Source organism: Halichondria panicea, chromosome 9, assembly GCF_963675165.1.
Source record: "Halichondria panicea chromosome 9, odHalPani1.1, whole genome shotgun sequence".
In the NCBI taxonomy this organism is placed as follows: Eukaryota; Metazoa; Porifera; class Demospongiae; order Suberitida; family Halichondriidae; genus Halichondria; species Halichondria panicea.
In genome coordinates, this window is record NC_087385.1 from 2,034,858 (window position 1) to 2,052,141 (window position 17,284).

At 43.0% G+C, this 17,284-nt stretch overlaps 2 protein-coding genes across 3 annotated transcripts; both read left to right on the top strand.

The window, feature by feature from the left end:
• Nucleotides 1-2: 2 nt before the first annotated feature.
• Nucleotides 3-11,329, top strand: LOC135341071 (tonsoku-like protein). 2 transcript variants are annotated; one of them, XM_064537545.1, is made up of 21 exons: nt 3-185; nt 247-342; nt 543-722; nt 1,273-1,564; nt 1,869-2,040; nt 2,657-2,777; nt 3,021-3,160; nt 3,474-3,626; nt 4,052-4,177; nt 5,436-5,625; nt 5,831-5,913; nt 6,114-6,203; nt 6,507-6,743; nt 7,033-7,209; nt 7,452-8,233; nt 8,290-8,537; nt 8,850-9,103; nt 9,369-9,570; nt 9,993-10,165; nt 10,419-10,570; nt 10,945-11,329. In XM_064537545.1, the coding sequence occupies exons 1-21, from the start codon at nt 143-145 to the stop codon at nt 11,285-11,287; spliced, it is 4,254 nt and encodes a 1,417-aa protein (XP_064393615.1). In that variant the 5' UTR covers nt 3-142; the 3' UTR covers nt 11,288-11,329. The 2 variants fall into 2 exon arrangements, with proteins under 2 accessions (XP_064393615.1, XP_064393616.1); XM_064537546.1 differs by having other exon boundaries at nt 10,419-10,566; nt 10,945-11,119.
• Nucleotides 11,330-11,349: 20 nt separating this feature from the next.
• On the top strand, nt 11,350-17,121 carry LOC135341075 (protein phosphatase 1 regulatory subunit 16A-like). The gene is made up of 8 exons (XM_064537552.1): nt 11,350-11,749; nt 12,258-12,328; nt 12,602-12,851; nt 13,739-13,863; nt 14,307-14,511; nt 15,125-15,242; nt 15,794-15,893; nt 16,571-17,121. The coding sequence occupies exons 1-8, from the start codon at nt 11,491-11,493 to the stop codon at nt 17,021-17,023; spliced, it is 1,581 nt and encodes a 526-aa protein (XP_064393622.1). The 5' UTR covers nt 11,350-11,490; the 3' UTR covers nt 17,024-17,121.
• The last annotated feature ends 163 nt before the right edge of the window (nt 17,122-17,284 follow it).

Here is a 17,284-nt window from a genome sequence, read left to right on the forward strand (position 1 = left end):
ATCACAAAGTGATAAACAAGCCCTCAATTAGGTGGCAGACATCAGACACACCCCTTTCCTTCTGATTGACCACATGGACTGGAAAAAGACTGCAGCTGTGTAAACTTCTGCTAAGAGTCTGTTACCTTGAGTTTGTGCTGTGATGCCTAAGCAGGCAAAGTATGGCAACAATAAAGAGGTAGAAAGTGAGTTTTAGACTGCTTTAAATATTAGCACCTGTCTTTATACATGAATCCCACCCTCCAGGACTGAAGGGACAACGCAAAAAGGCACAGGACAAGGGTGACATCACCGAGGAGGCCAAGATATGCAACACCATTGGAGAGCTCTATGCTGAAGACGGTAGTGATAGTCCAACCGACATGCACTGTCAATCTGCATTCTGATCTAAAGCTTGTGTATATACATGTACATGTATGGTGTTCAGCCTTCCCATTTTACCAACCATTGTTTCTTGGGATATTAAATCAAAACTCAAGATATTAGTGTGGTTCATGCAGTCACTGACGCTCTACAAATGTACATGTGTTCCCCTCCCATAGGAGACCACAGTCATGCCTTGGTCTACCATCAGACGGAGCTGTCCCTGTCCGAGGGGGGTGGGGACCAACTGGGGGCGGCCATTGCCCATCGGAGGATAGGGGAGTGTCACTGTGAGATGGGCAACTATCGTGAGGCTCTCTCACATCAAAACAAACACTTGGAGATCTCAAAACAACTAGGTCAGTGGTCACTTATTGTATGTATGTATGTACATTGCTGTTAGATTTTTTCTCAGACATTTATTACCCGAGGTGTGTGAGGCGACCACGGGTATAGTAGTCCGTTGGTTTGTTTATGACCTCATCTGAGTCTGCTTACCTAGCTGCCATAGCAGCATAGATAGTCTCCATACAACAAGTTATTAGTTAAGCAGATAAAGCTTTGTTTTCATATAAAAGTGATAAGAAGCTTGAACTTGCACGTTGTCTAGCTCTACACGCACGCAACCTTTATTCGAGGAGGAAGATCTACATGTTTACAGCTGAAGTGATCCTTTACCAGGATCAGCGGCTCTATTAGTTGCTAGAATACTCCTCTGGTTTTTATAGATCTACTATTAAGCACTTCAGTGCTAGGTTATCAGGCATTTTTTCTTCCTGTACTTCATTTTCACTACCAGGTGACCCTCTATATTACAGCCTGGTTTATACATGTAGGCTCCAATATCTCCGTAGCATACAACCAATTTTGGTTTGCCAAGGGGTGGCCGCTATATTATATCACATCCAGGTAATCTGGCGGAGGAACAGAGAGCATTAGCCACATTGGGACGGACTTACTTTGTCCACTCACAGTCCGAGCTCGAGAAGGGTGGAGAGAAAGTAACAAAGCTGCTCAGACAAGCATCACTAGGGTACCAACGCAGCTTGGATGTGTGCGACAAGCTGATTGGTCAGATTTCCGATCGAGAGGTGTTGGAAATGAAGTCCCGTCTCTACCTCAACCTCGGTCTCGTGTATGAGATTCAGTCTGATACGAGAGAAGCTCGCAAGTTCATGGAAAAGGCTCTCTCCATTGGCAAGTGAGTGGCTGGGCTTGGTTTAAGCGTAGTTGGCCAAATTATGAGTATTCATGCACAGTACAATGTACTTGTAGTACGTACATATAAGTATCTTCTATATTTGCACCGTACACTGTGAAATGTTAGGTTAGGTTAGGATATGTAAAAGGCAGTGATGAATATAGAACAACATCCAATTTGAGATACTAAGTTGCACATTTACTGACTTGCCTCTAGCTTTACCTTGTACACTTACTTTGAGCCTGAACATGATTAATTGAAGAGTCAATAGATTGATATCATGATGTATTCAACAAATCTACAGGGAGCTGGGCCACTCCAGTACCGTATTTAAGTGTCAATTTGACTTGGGGTCGCTTCATCTAAGAGAGCACCATCCCTCATTAGCCCTCGGCTGTCTCAGGGAGGCAGCAAAGGTTGCTAGAGATAAAAGGAATCAGCAGTGGGAGGCAGAGGTCCTCAGGGAAATGGGACAAGTGAGTGTGTGGATATAGAGTGGCAGTAGCTTCTGTGGGTGTACACTACATTGTATGAGTGTGTGGATATAGAGTGGCAGTAGCTTCTGTGGGGTTACATTACATTGTGTGAGTGTGTGGATATAGAGTGGCAGTAGCTTCTGTGGGGTTACATTACATTGTATGAGTGTGTGGATATAGAGTGGCAGTAGCTTCTGTGGGGTTACATTACATTGTAATGTAATCAGAGCTGATACCGTGTAGGTAGGACAAGGTGCATTACCGTATAGCGTGACATTTTCGAGGGGCTTACATTTTCGCTGTTTTCGTGGGTTAGCACTCCTACACAAAAATTAAGTACACCAACATTTTAAAGTTATGCGCTATAACGTGCAGAGATTAAAGGCGTGGCTTCCGGACGCAGTCAACCCACAAAATTTATTCGACGAAATGCTATTCAAATGCCTCAAAAAGTTCGCACTATATGGTGCATACAAGTACATGTGCATTGCATACTATGACTGCCCATAATCTTCGATCATTACACAAGCTGTAGGGGCAAAAATCATAATAATTATTTGGTTGAGCATTCTGACTTCTCGGGAAGTTACATCACAATTGTTGATCTCGTACTCAGGCTTTTGCTCAGCTGGGTGACTTTGAGAACGCCAAGTCCTTGTTCAAGAAGGTGGCGTCCATGACTAAAGTGCAGCTGGAGGAGAGTGATGCAGAGCAGCTACTGGATGACCTCAGGGCAGGTGAGGGGAATGGGGTCAATTATAAAGCTCCACTGGAGGTACATACATTGCATAGTAGCCACCACTGACTGTTACTGGAAATGAATTCCTGTCCTGCTACAATTTCTATCAACCGCCCTAGGCATACACGTAGCATCACGTACATGTACATGTGTGCAATTTTTGGATTTGCAATGTAGGCAGATCATCTCGTATCGTCTATCAGCAGACGAGTGTTTGTGTAAAGTCACTGTTCCCATCCAGTGCGCAAGATCCTCCATTATTCCGCTGAGGTTGAGAGGGTGGAGTGTGCGAGTGAGAGGCTGGCCCTCTACGACAAACTGGGGGACCTCTGTTGTGGAGTGAGGGCTTTCCCAACAGCTGTCAAGTTTTATGGGCGACAGGTGAACTCAGCAAGAACTCGTGTAGAAACTTGTCGTTTATGTCTTTAGCTAGTGTGGATACTACGTAACTGAGTATTGATTCCCTATGCTATTACTACCCAAACACAATGGAGTGTACTAGTCGTTTGCTGTTACGTACAGATACAGTGTACATGTATGTACCTGCTGAGTCGATTGCCAATATCTTACAACTTGCACATGTATGTAGCATTCATAAATATTCGTTGTAGAGACTTATCATATGTGATTTCATACTTGTTTGATTGTCTCACTCTACCATATCAACATTACCCCCTCCGGCTCCTCTCTTCAGCTGAGTCTGGCTGAATCGCAGGGTCTGGAGCCCAAGCAGCTGTCCCCTATCTACGTGTCCCTGGCCCGCACTCACACTGACTGTGGCCAATTCTCTCAGGCACTGCTCTATTACCACAAGGAACTGAACTTGTGGAAAGGCAACATTATTGAGGTGCATACCATATTGCCATATCTGAATAAGCACCTGTCCTCGATTGGACGTCATGGTCTGATAAGACCTGGCTCTCTCATTTGTTTAAACGCCTCAATACGACAATGGATGATCAAACAATGCAGGGTGTCATACAGGGGGGGAAAGGGGGGATATCCCCCCCCTACCTCCAATTTCCCCCCCTTTCAATTATGACTGAGTGTCCATAGCTGGGTATTGAAATAACAGTTGACCTTTTTTTAGCAACATTTTCTGGTTACTTTTCTCACTTCCCCCCTCTACTTCAAAATCCTGTATGACACCCTGCAATGTATACGCTTTCTGGTTGACCATAGCTTCACATGATTTTGATACATACATACTTAATAGCATATTCGCATCACTTTATTTAATCCAGAAAATACACCATACACTCCTCCCCCTAGGAGTGCGACACTTGGTGCAGTATAGCAAAGGTGAACCTAGCAGCTAGTCACGACTTCAAAACAGTGTTGGATGCTTACAAGAAGGCGTACTCTCTAGCTGAGAAAGGAGGCAGTGCCAAGAGACAGGTGGGTGGGGTCAAGAGATAGTTGGGTGGTGTGCAGTTGTAGCTTGTGGCATGGGTAATCGTTTTAATTATCATGCAGTAAACTACATGATTGTACTTGTCCCCTTTGGTTTTAACGAGCATGTTGGCTTTAATTACCTCATTAGCCACTTCTGGAACTCGAAGCAAATTGAGAGTATAAAAAGAGCTGCTGTGAACGTGATCTTTAACCCTAAATGTTTCATTCAAGCTCTTATCTCCTGCGCAAGAGCGCTCAAACACATGTTAAACACCCCAAATAGCATGCCCAATACCTACATGGGAGGGGAATACATTCCTGGTGGTTTTTTTCTTGGCAACCAGAGCAGTAACCACATAACTGACAATAAATCAAAGCTCAAGGTAAGTGCGCAAATCAGGCCATGCACAATAGAGTAAAATTTGTTCAGCTCCAGGTCAGTTACAGTAACCCTCCAGTAAGGTTTCTGGAAGAGTTAGAAAGCTCGCTTCCATTCATGAAGTAATAATACACGATCGAGACCACACAATTTGGTAAAGTCGACGAAGATGAGTTTGAAAGAGAAATTGTGTGAATCAATGAATTTAAAAAACTCCTCCCATCAGGGTTGTCGTATAGGTGCATGAACACCATCGTTTGTTACATCCTCATCATCTCAATCTGTTGGCTCCTCTGACTGTTGCTCAGGTTGCACGGCACCATCAATCTCACTATAATTTATTACACTCAACCATTTACACCCTCAAAGAAAAAATACCTGAGCTCGCCGGATCTTTGCTGAATGTACTCTACCATAATTACGGCACTGTAATAATAGTGACATTATGTTGTGTCCACAAAATTAAATTACTTCTTCACCAGCACTTTCGTGGCAGTCCTACGACATGACCTGAACTACGTGTTCACTTGTAGATTATTCTCGATCTATATAGATACACATGCAGTATAGAATACCAACTTTAATACCCAGTCCATATAAATAGGCAGGTTTATGTCATTGCAAATACGTTTGTGAGTAGCTGGCGATTGAAAAACTTGACCAGTACGTGTCACGACACTGCAAATAAACATAATAGGCATGAATTAAATTAATTTAACACCTTCACTCGACAGTATATGACTCCACACTTTTATATATAAAGGTATCTGTTAGTGCCGCCGTACATGTAGTATTTTATTTTACTATTGATCTGGGTGTAAAAATCGGAGAGAGAATTTCATTCAATTATCTAGTGTAATGCCTCCCTCCTGGACAATGTAGGTATCTCTGTGTAAGTCTGTCTTGAAGCACTGTAAAGGTGTGCCCGACTATCGCTCGTGGGAGAGCCGACTGGCTAGTCTGGTGACGGCCCACCCCGGTCTAGACGGGGAAACTAGCTCCGAGAGTGAGGAGGAAAGTCAGCCGGGGGATAGGTCCTCCTCTGAACCACCACCCTCACCACCTTCCTCTGGTGAGAGTCTTTTGAACTTACAATTTTTGCATGCTTTTAATATTTCCGTACTTCAGGTGAATTAAGAGCACAATATCACACTTGATTTTGGTGGATTACAATTTTTCATACACATCGTCCGGTGCATTAATTGTTTAGCAACGCCTAACTACATGACTTGTGTATCTGTAAACAATCATTGCCCGCCCCCTCATTCCACATCCAGAATCTGAGGAGGATGACAGTCCGCTCCTCACTGCCCAGACCAGGGGGGCCACCACCGGAGTAGCTGTCAGGAAGAAATCCAGGGTAGGTATACTTTGTCTTTTGGAATGCAAAATGTACTGTGCAGTTCAATACACAGGGTACGTGTATAAGTGTGTTTGTGCTTTGCCTAGCCTTTGTGTTACTGTGTCCGTTGATTATGTGCAATCCTCTGTTCTAGTGGATGCCTCTAAAGGAAGCGAGTACAGTGATGTGCATGATCCCTTGTTCTTTGTTTGCTCCAGGTGAACAAGCGGAATGAGAAGGGGGAGACTCTACTCCATATGGCTGCTATAGACGGCAATGCTGCACTAGTCAAACAGCTGGCAAAAGAGGTAAGCTACAACAATCAATGTTCTCAAGTGTAAAAACAATCAAAATACACATGTAGGTGCAGTAGCAGGGTACTGTAGACTAGTCACAACAGTGTACCTGCAGTAGCCAGCATTGTTTACATACCGTACTACCGCCATTGTGAGACCATTTATAGCCAATGACCACCTCTCTATCTTAACAGCTCGGTACTGTCCCTATAACGCTCACACTCTAGATTTTTACCTTCCTACAAAACTGACCAGCTCTGCAGACGTCAATACAGTCAAGTCTGTATTCTGTCTCTAAGCATTCTATTTCTATAGGGTGCAGAAGTGAATGTTCGTGATCACTGTGGTTGGACCCCTCTGCATGAGGCGTGTAACCATGGTTACCTGGAGGTGGTTCGGACTTTGCTAGACCATGGGGCAACCATCAACGACCCTGGAGGTGCTCACTGTGGAGGGGTGACCCCTCTCATTGATGCAGTAATTAATGGTCATGTGGAGGTAGTGAGGCTACTGGTGGACAGAGGAGCCGACCTTAGCATCAGGAATTCAGAGGTACAGTAGTATACTGCGCATGCATGCCTGCCTGACTTTTTGCCAAGTGCTGTGAGTGCATTGCTACTCATGCTAAAAAAAACTAGTGTGCCAGTGGTTGCAAGGTTTGTTTCTGGGGCTTGCCGAATTAGAGGGACCTCCCGGGGAGCTAAGTCTTAAACCCATTAGAAAACGTGTACCAATGATTGTATATGGTGTAGCTAGCTATCCATGTTGTACGTACATGTCTGATAAATGTATCATACTGTATGAGATTTGATATACTGCTCTCTCTCTCTCTCTCTCTTAGGGTCACACTGCTCTCTCTGTGGTGATAGAAAAGCTTTCCTCTGACTCACAATATGACCTTCGTGATGAGCACATAACGATCAGGGACATCCTCAAAACAGTGGGCAGACCAGACAATGCCATACAGAGGGCAAAGGTCGATTTACAAAAGGGCAAGAGAGCTACTTCAAAAGCACATGTATGTAGCAGTTGAGCCTATTTTTAGCATGACTGTGCTATTCAGTTCTATTTGTAAAACCGCTTGAATGTTGTTTAAAGTGTGCAGTGTATTTGCCTGCTTTGTCATTACAGTACTTCTACAGCCACACATACGTATACACATGTACCAAGCACTACAAATACTTTAATTTCCCCAAGGATCTCTCTTTACCTACTATATTTTATGCTGCTTAACTCTCTATAAATATTATTTCTACACAGTCTAGAAGAGAAGCTATGAGTTCCCGACTAACTGATCGCACTGGGGCTGGTGTGCTCTACAGTAGTGACGAAGAGGACGCTCCACTCTCTAAACTGTCCAATCCCTTTGAGCCGTTCACAGTAGATAGTTCGTTACAGAGCCCAGACTCTCAGCCCGACCCCTCTAGACTGAGCGAGGAGACCAACCAGACAAGCCCTGTCTCACACAAGAAAGGAGTTTTCAACCCTATGGGTCAGGTTGAGATTCCCGCCCTTTTATCAGCTGAGGAAGACTGTGAAGAAATGAGCACTCTCAACGATCTACCGGTGATTGATGGCTGGTTGGTGGACGATATGATACATCCCCCTCCTGCTAAGAGGACGAAACAAAAGAGTGGATTCGATTCTGAGAAGGAAGGTGCCGTTCGATTGGAGTCTGCCTTAGGGAGGAGAAAAGGAAGTCAGTTGAGGTTAAATAAGACACACTCGAATCAGAGGTCTGCCACTAGTGACAGTCACTTATCAAGTGCACACAGGGTTAAAGAAACACATGGTAAAAATCATGCTGTTCACTTTGAAGATGATATTCTGTATGACGATGTGATGTTTAATGAAGACTTTGGTGCATCTGTATCTACGCAACAACCAATCGTAAACGACCACAGCCGTCAACTTTCATCGAGTGCTACTTCTCTACATTCCTCCATTTATCATCGAGCTGACCGCGCTCTGTACTCAGGCTCAGGCCCTCTTCGTGTGAAAGTACGCATCGACTCAAAGTCCCACCTAATACCTTGTCCCAGGTGTGTTTGTGTTTAGCTATAGTTTGTGTACTCTGTCATTTGTATTTCCTTGACAGGAGACTCCCGGATGGTAGTGAGCCGACTATTGAGTGGTTAGTGAAACAAGCTACAGAGAGGTACTACGCACAAGAAGGGGTTCGTCCTGAACTCACTCTGACTACACTGGATGGTGCACTCCTGGGATTGTCTGATGCCATTGAACATGTGCTGGGCCCCAACGAGGAAGTGGTGGGTGTGGTCAAACAGTGGCTCCTCCCACCTCTACCAGAGAGGTATGAGGTGGCATGTAGGAGCCAACAAAAACGTGAGTAAACGTAGTGTTGCTTTGTCGTAAGATCAAAGGCTTTCGTGTGTATGTAGGTGAAGGGTTTTGTAAGATAACCCTAGAAGTTACGTGATTTGAGTGTTACTGTTGTCTGTAAATATCCTTTTCATCCTCAATTTTTTTTGTAATTACAAGCCCCCAGTCTACTGTCTCTGTAAATATATCTCATGCCTTTGTACAGTATACTATTACATGTTACAATTATAGCTTTATTGCTTCTAAAGTAGTTAAAGACGACCAGACACACACACACCCACACACACCCACACACATGCACATGCACATGCACAGAGCCACACAAGTGGGTCCTCTCCCATCTCCAATCCCATCCCAACCTAGCCACCTTTGACCTCTCTGACCACACCCTATGTCTCGCCCACTATGGACCACTGTTCCGGGCACTACAAGGGCAGACCTCCCTCACCACCCTCTCACTGTCTGGTAACAGAGTGAAGGATAAGGGAATGAAACACCTCACTTCTGCTCTGACTAGTCACAGTAACCTGCAGTCATTGGACCTCTCGTGTACAGCTATAACCTCTCAGGTATACAATGTAGAGCTAGCCTCCACTGCTACATAATTGTAATCGTAGTCTATTTAATGTACTGATAAATACAAGGAAAATGTATTACCGTAGTGCTAGAAGTATAATTTATAATTATGCTAGCATAAAATATTGCATTTTGGACAATTATAAGGATACGAAAACGTTATGCGATATGACAGGCACTCGCATAAATAGCTGTATCATGCTAGCACTATACGGCATATTTTTTTGTGCTCTGAAATGACTGACCCTATCCCCTCAGGGCATTGAGGAGCTTGCCATGGGTGAGTGGGCTAAGTTGAGAATTTTAAACTTGAGCTACAACAGTTTGGGAGCGGCCAGTGGGTTCAGCATCGGTCGACTGTTGGACAAGACTAGAGAGCTACAAGAGCTATTCCTGGAGCATTGTGGACTGTCCAGTCTGACACTGCAACCCAATTCTGGCCTGTTGGAGAGTGTTAAGAGTGAGTGGGTGTGTTTAGGGGTCGCCTCTGGAGATTGTTTTGACCAAACTAGCTTGTTGACCTGGGACACCTGTACAGCTTTCACTATTATTGATGCAACCATCTCATCTACAAGCCTTAATACAATAATTTTTATGAAGTACTCATTGATTGACTGACCACTGTATTACATTCTGCACATTGTACAGAGAGTGCCTAAATGTATTTTAAGTGGTAGTAATTGCAGCATTCCGTTGAACTCTCTCGAGATTCTCTCCTTTTATTTTTATACCGTACTTAGTCTATACGTATGTACATGCACCTGTACACATGATTGTACATGTATGCAGTGAAATCAGTTTTAATTGTGGTAATTCGTGTCATCAGGTAGCCAATATTTGGCTACCCAAGTGGTGACCAAAATAAACAAGTTATTCATACAGATTTGTCTGGTCTTCGGTCTCTATCTGCTGCTGATAATGATTTGGAAGTGTGTGGTGTGTCAGCCCTCATCTCTGCACTACCCGGAGGGCTCACCAGACTAAACCTATCTGGTACCTGTAGGCACACGTCTATCGTACAGGCCCTACAGCAATCCACACAGGAGTTTAGTGAGGTGATCGAGTGCATGTAATGTTTGTTAATGGCAACAATAATTATATCTAGCAATACCAAATGAATGTCTAATACACAAACTGTTTCAAGCATCAGTTGTGGTCTACACAATTTGTTTACAGCAAATCCCCTATCAATTGTTTGTATACTAAATATGTATCTATAAAATATTATAGTTTCAAGTTCACATGAAAAGCAATCACCAGTAACTACATACTCCTCCATAACAACATAATTATGCTATAACCTCACAGATCTCAAAACAACTTGAAGCTCTAGACCTCTCCCACTGCTCAGTAAAGGATTCCTGCCTGCCTAGTCTAGTAGCCATTTTGGAGGGGTGTGTGGTCTTGAAGGAGCTCCGGTTGGCTGGTCTCTTTGGTGGCAACGTGCAGCCTCTGTGTAGGTGTGCTACATTGTTTTGTGTAATAATTATATGTTAATTATGATGCGGCCTGTCTCTGAAGTATCTCATTCGTTAGGAACTCCGTAAAAGTATGGTGACATGCGTGGCAGCAAAAAATTCCGTATTTTCAATACATGTACATATAACATTGTATGCATAGCCTTAACCTAATTGCCATATCCATGCTACAGTATTTGATCCTCGGTCCCTGTGCCTACAGTACTTACCCACCCACCTTAGTGTTTGAGGCTTAAAAAAACGAAATTGTCAGCTCTAATTTTGTGAACGCCTTCGAAGAGTGAGCTTGGATTGCAATTGTGTGTATTCAATTAGTTAACATTATATCGCTGACCGTGTGTTATATCCCCATGCAGGTATCTCTCCTTGCCGACTCTGAGCCCTCACATCCAAACATTGGACCTTGGTGCCTCGAGACTCGGTGGACATGGACTAGAGCAGCTGCTATCAGCTCTCGCTCACAGGAGAAGGTTTCTATCTGGCATCTATCAGAACTCAATTAAACTATCTCTCTGTCATTGTGGAATCGAAGCTCCCTTGCCAGTAATAGATGGCAGCAATGTTGCGGTTGCTACAAATTCGTCAATGTTTCTTAAAGCAAAGCAATCTTGTTCGGACAAATTTGTAGTGATGTTGGAATTATTTGGCAATAACAATTTAGGTAAAACTCATCTAAAGTCATGGACTCAATTTAGTTAATTACTAAAATTTTTATGTATTCATAAAATCTAATTAATAACAGTGATACATCACGCGATGGCAATTAAAATCCAATATTAGTGCTCACCAGGCTCTAATTAAATAAATGACGGCTGCATGCAGCAAGGGCCTAGCCTATATACATTAATAATAAAAGCATGGGAATGTATAGATCGAGATCATAGACTATAGTTGTGTCCAAAATGTCAGCAGAATTATCCCACGAAGAGTTAGTTCGAGAGCTACCTAACCTCGAGAAACTGAGCAATGCCGCAAGGCAGAAGCTTGCCAAGAAGCGTCGAGTCAAGCAACTCAAGAAATTCCAGGAGCTGCTCCGTATGCAGAGACAGACGAGCGCTAGTGGTGCTGGGTCTATGCTCAAGAGGCAGAGTCAACCCCTCATCAAGATGGAGAGTGGAGCTGTCTTGAATGACATGGTGGCCAGGAACGATATCATTGGAGGTGAGAGAGTGTGTACATGTACATGTGTGTAGTTAGGGTATAAATATGGTAGCCATGCCTTGTGCAGTGATGCGTGTGTGTAGGATGGGCCATGCACACATTATATCTCAGATCTCTAGTATTGAACTATTGGCGGCCCTTATCGTGTGAATGTGGGTGTGTCACGTACGTACTATAAACAAAAAACTCATTATTTTATGCATAGTTATATGTGATCCTGAGCTGGCGTACTGAAGTGTTGCTGCATGTGTTGTCTTGTGGGAGTATTGAACTGTGTGTGGTGCTCTCTATAGTAGTGTTGGAAATCTTTCAACCTATTAATTTGTCAATTGGAGTCGCTAATATGATCGATCATTACCAGTGGCATTGTCCTTACAGAACTTGTGATCTCTTAATTGTCATGATTATTGTGGCAACAGAGCAACCACACGTGTGTCAGTCTGCATTTGTTGTGATTGGTCACTGTGTAATTGTTACAACTATTGTTTCTCTGTACCCCTCTCTTCAGCTCAAAAGGCACTTCAAGCCGGGGCTGACCCCAACATCTCTAATGCTGATGGATTGTCCCTGCTCCATAAGGTCAGTCCCTCACAATGCTTTATCTTATCACTATTTGCATGCATGGTTACATGTAGAGTAGCCCAATTTGGAAGAAGTGATTCATTGGTGGAGGAATGTATTAATATGCTTAGTTGCCTGGAACCACTATTACTGAACTACATTTGTTGTGGGCATGTGAATTACTGTTGCTGTGTCATTAGACAGTGTTTTTGTGTTAGGGATTTCCCCTAGTTAACCTCACGCCTATATACAGTGCTGCATTGATGAATCCCTTCACTCATACACGTACAGTGCTGCATCGATGATGCACTAGAACTGGCAGAGATCCTGATAGAACACGGTGCGGACATGAATGCCCGGGATGTGGAGGGCTGGACTCCCCTCCATGCTGCTGCTGCCACGGGCAACATCCAGATGATCAACACTCTCATAAAGGAGGGAGCTAGCCTGGTGGCTATCAACCACAACGACAAGATGCCTATTGACGAGAGTGCAGACACTGATATCAAGTATGTTCTACAGCAGAAGATGTTGGAGGCAGGTGAGGCAGTGAGTATGCTGTACTGGAGTCCTGTAGGAGGCTAATGGTACATGTAACGTTAAGGCTATGATCCAACATTTATTGCACATTCTTGCTAAGGCCCACGACATAATTATGTACATGTAAATCAAATTCTAAAAATTCTGGAATGTTATTGTGGAGCTGTTTCATTGCAAGTAGGTGTGATTTGTTTGGGCAAGTAGTGTAATGTGCTTTAGCATTTTTAGATAGCCTTATGCTGTGGGTGTGGTGAGCGTGGAGCTGTCATTGGACACCTGGTTAAAAAAAGGAGTGATGTGTTTATCATTTTACATATCAACATTGATTTACAGGGTTAATTGTTTTTGTAGTGAAGTTTTTTCAGTGCTGTTGTCATGTGCATATAGAGTGACAGGTGGTACATGTGATTGATAATACATGTACAATTAATGTACCTTACACCTGTACTATATGTACATGGTATTACAAGTATGAATATCTTCATCTCGGGTATGAATGAGAGAGAGCTGAAACACTTGTAGCTCTGTCACATGGGTGTATCAACAATCAATGAATACCATATCGGCATTACGTCTGAACAAAGGCTTGACTTGTGTATATCAAGTGATTATCTGGCCCAGGCTCAACATTGACTATCCCTCACCCACCCATATTTATAAAGTGTTTATGTAAAGCGAAGCCTAATTAGTTTCGTTGGATTCCTTTTTTGGCTGTATAAGTATCTGGTGACTCTTAGGTTGTTGCAGTGCAGTGATATATATATAATTATTGCTTAGTGAAAGCCTGAAATGTTAATGACAGTAGTTGTCCAGTTTCGTGATAAGATTGTACATGTGTATGCGCCCTCTCAGCTTTGGTTACCTCACATGTTCTTCTTTGTTACCCAGGTTATACGGACGATGTGTTGGGCTACATCAGAGAGTCTGTTGCTAAGAATATGCTGGCTGACCTCAAGGACAGTATCAAGAACGACCGGTCGCTCAACTTACAGGACAAATACGGGGCATCTGCTGTGAGTGCAACCACATACCCTCTGTGTGTGTTGTGTGTGCACTACAACCCGAACCATAACCCTCTTGATTGCGTATACCCTCTTGTGTGCACTACAACCTAACCATAACCCTCTTGATTGCGTATACCCTCTTGTGTGCACTACACACACATACTTTCTTGTATGGCATGCACTAGTATAATGCCTGTGTGCCCTGCCCACAGTGAACTGCAACAACATGAATACACAAATTTTTTTATAATTATAGCATCCCTACACACGCATAGTCGGAATGTTTATTGAACGATGAATCTGTAGACTAACGTACATGTACATGCACTTATTGCACTATCCCCACATTGTTTACATTGATGTTGATAGACTTTAAACTTATTAATGATAATTGTATTACTTAAATAGAAAGCAGTCCCAAATGATTACCCCCTCCCCCACCACACACACAGCTCCATGTAGCAGCTGCCAACGGGTACGAGGAGGTGTTGGACTTCCTCTTTGCTCAGGAAGGTGTCGACCTGGACATCCAAGACAACGAAGGTTGGACTCCATTCCATGCAGCCGTGTGCTGGGGCCAGAAAAGGGCCATGAAGATGCTGGCACAGAAAGGGGCTAATATGGACTCCAAAGACCTCCACGGGGACACTGCCTATGGTATGGGTTCTTAGATGCAAGTTTCTGTTTCTTATTAGTCGTTTTACTTGCCGCGTACACATGTACATAAGAACATACCTGTAGAAGCTTGTGCTTTATCTACCTACCTGCATACAATTAATTACCGTATATCTTCTAATTTATCGGACAGCAAAAAATAGAAATTGTCCTGGGACAGATTTTTATAGAGCATGCAAAGTGTCTGGAATAATTAAAACAAGCAAGCAGCTGCATGCGAGCTAGCTAAGTTTAAGAACAGTGTGCGACTGAATAGTTGCACTAGCTATCTAAAACTAGCTCTCAAAGCTAACTAACTGCAGCACTCTAAGTCTTACTTGCCGTCTATGAATGAAACTCAACTTTTCAAGGTATTCTCCGGATATTTAGAACAAATGTAATATTAAAGTACTGGAGTGTCCGTTGTATTAGAACAACGAAAATTGCCCAAAAGAGTGTCCGGGGTAATTAGAAGTGTCCGATAAATTGATATACGGTAGTAGGTTTCTCTTGACACTTAAGTGATATCTCAAAACTGGATCATAATCGATATACTGTACGTGTGTTCCCTTGTGTGGTGTACAATGAGGTCTTATGTTGCCCCCCCCCCCTCCAGCGGTTGCTGACAATGCTGAACTGCGTGAGTACATCTTGGAACTGAAGGGTCAGTATGGCGAGTCTCACGAGGTGGAGTTGGAGGTGGATGAGGAGGCTGGGCCACGCAAACAGCGAAGGTACGAGGAGTGGGTGGGGTCTCGCATATTAAAAGATTAGAGGGCTTTAGAGCTTTCACATTCCAGTATATAGATGGCTTGTTTACTTGTTTATAGGGTGTGGTGTCAATTGGATTATTGGGGAAGCTATAATTATTATACATCGTGTATTACTGTTACGTAGAACTAGTTAATAGTCCAAGCTTATAATTAGAATAGAAATTTATTGGTCAAGTTTTACTAATTCAGGGAGAGGTTTTTGTATCACTCTGTAAAAAAAAATCTTGATCTAACCGTGTACTGTAGGTCTTCACTTGTTATGATCACATGTCTATATTTTTAGCAATTTCTGAGAAATTCAAATTTTCGATGTGTTTCCCTGTTACCTTTCCTGTCATGCACGCTGTTGTTGCAGTAATGTGATATATACAGTATGTGCACTTGTGTAGCTCTTTCCTTCCTCAGAGTCACATTGATACTGATGGCATGTGTACACTAGCTCCCAATGTTTGTGTACACACTTAAAAATGTACGCTATAATGAATTAATTAGCATAAAATGTTTGTCTCCAGACTGTCTGTGAAAAGAATATCGCAGCAGGCCAAGGAGGAGTTGACCAAACAGTCAGTGCAAGACGAAGCTTTCATCAGGAGAGCCTCCATAGCTGACGCGGTGAGTCTACACGTAATATACAGTTGATCGGTGTTGAGGTGTATACGTAGTAGTTATGTTAGCCTGTTTTCCAAGACCACTAAGTTGAGTTTGAGATCAGGCTTAGACACTGCACGTACAGTTACAAAATCTCCACCCTCCGAATAAGGGACACTGTATAACTTATTTAACTCTGTCTCTTCTTAACAATGGACAATACTTCCCACTCCCAAATTTGCTGCCTAATGTCCAAAATAATTGTGGACATTCATTCGAAAGGTATACCACAACAGAACAATTAGTGTGGAAAAGTATAATACATTATGTCTCGGTGTGCGCATGCGCAAGCGAGGTATATACAGTGGGTGTCTGCATGTGTAGACTGCTACAGCTGCTCAAGGATCAATGAAGTGCGAGTAAGAGTTTCTATAGGCTTCTAGTAACATTTTTGGATTTAATTCGTGGATTTGCAAAATAATGCTCTCAAGTTATGCCTAGTTTTGCTTAGTAATAATACTTGGAATGCCATTGCAGCCTTTCAGAAAAGTGCGTAGCAAAACTTGTTCATAGAGTGTGCTACTCTACTTAGTAGTTAGCTCTGCACTAGAACGCTAGCTATTGGTAGCAAGAGTGAGAAGAAAGCTGCAAGGCTCTGCTGATGTACATGTTTCTAACATAATAATTTCTACCCCCTTCAGGAAAAGGCCCGCCCCCACATGACTTCTGACGCTGAGAGGAGCTTTGTGAAAGACTTAGCTGGAGGTGATGGTGATGGTGATGATGATGACAACCCTGTACTACTCTCAGCCGTGTCGCTACGGGAACAAAGCAGCCTACCTCCTGTCAAAGAGGACAGCCCAACGGAAAAATCACCACCAAAACGATTGCTTTCCCTATCGGATAGTGACCACCAAGAAGACAAGAGAGATATACATGTATCGAGTGGTAGTGTTCACAACAAAGAAGTGGACACATTTGAAATCGAGGAAGTCTCAGAAAGGGCGATAAGAACGACAATTTTGAAACGATCCAAACACCCAATTAGAGTGAGCACGACATATATCTCGAACGTGAACTCGAACCAACCTACTTCACCCACAGGTAGCAATAACTCTGCACAAAACCAAAAGGGGTGTTGCACAATACTGTAGTTTTAACGCACATAGTTATTAGACAGTTGTTTCTGTGTACTACTAATTTTTGTGATCTATAGATTATATTATAGATAAGTGCTTTGTTGATAACTGACGTTATTACGTTATTTTATTGCACACATATAATAATTTATAGTCCACCATAGAAAAGGCGCTAGAACATTTTCCTTTACGGCACAAATAAAAAATGGTAGAGGTTCTTTTAGAGCCAAAGATTGCAGGGATAAATAGCTTGGAGGTGCAGTTGCTATTCTACGA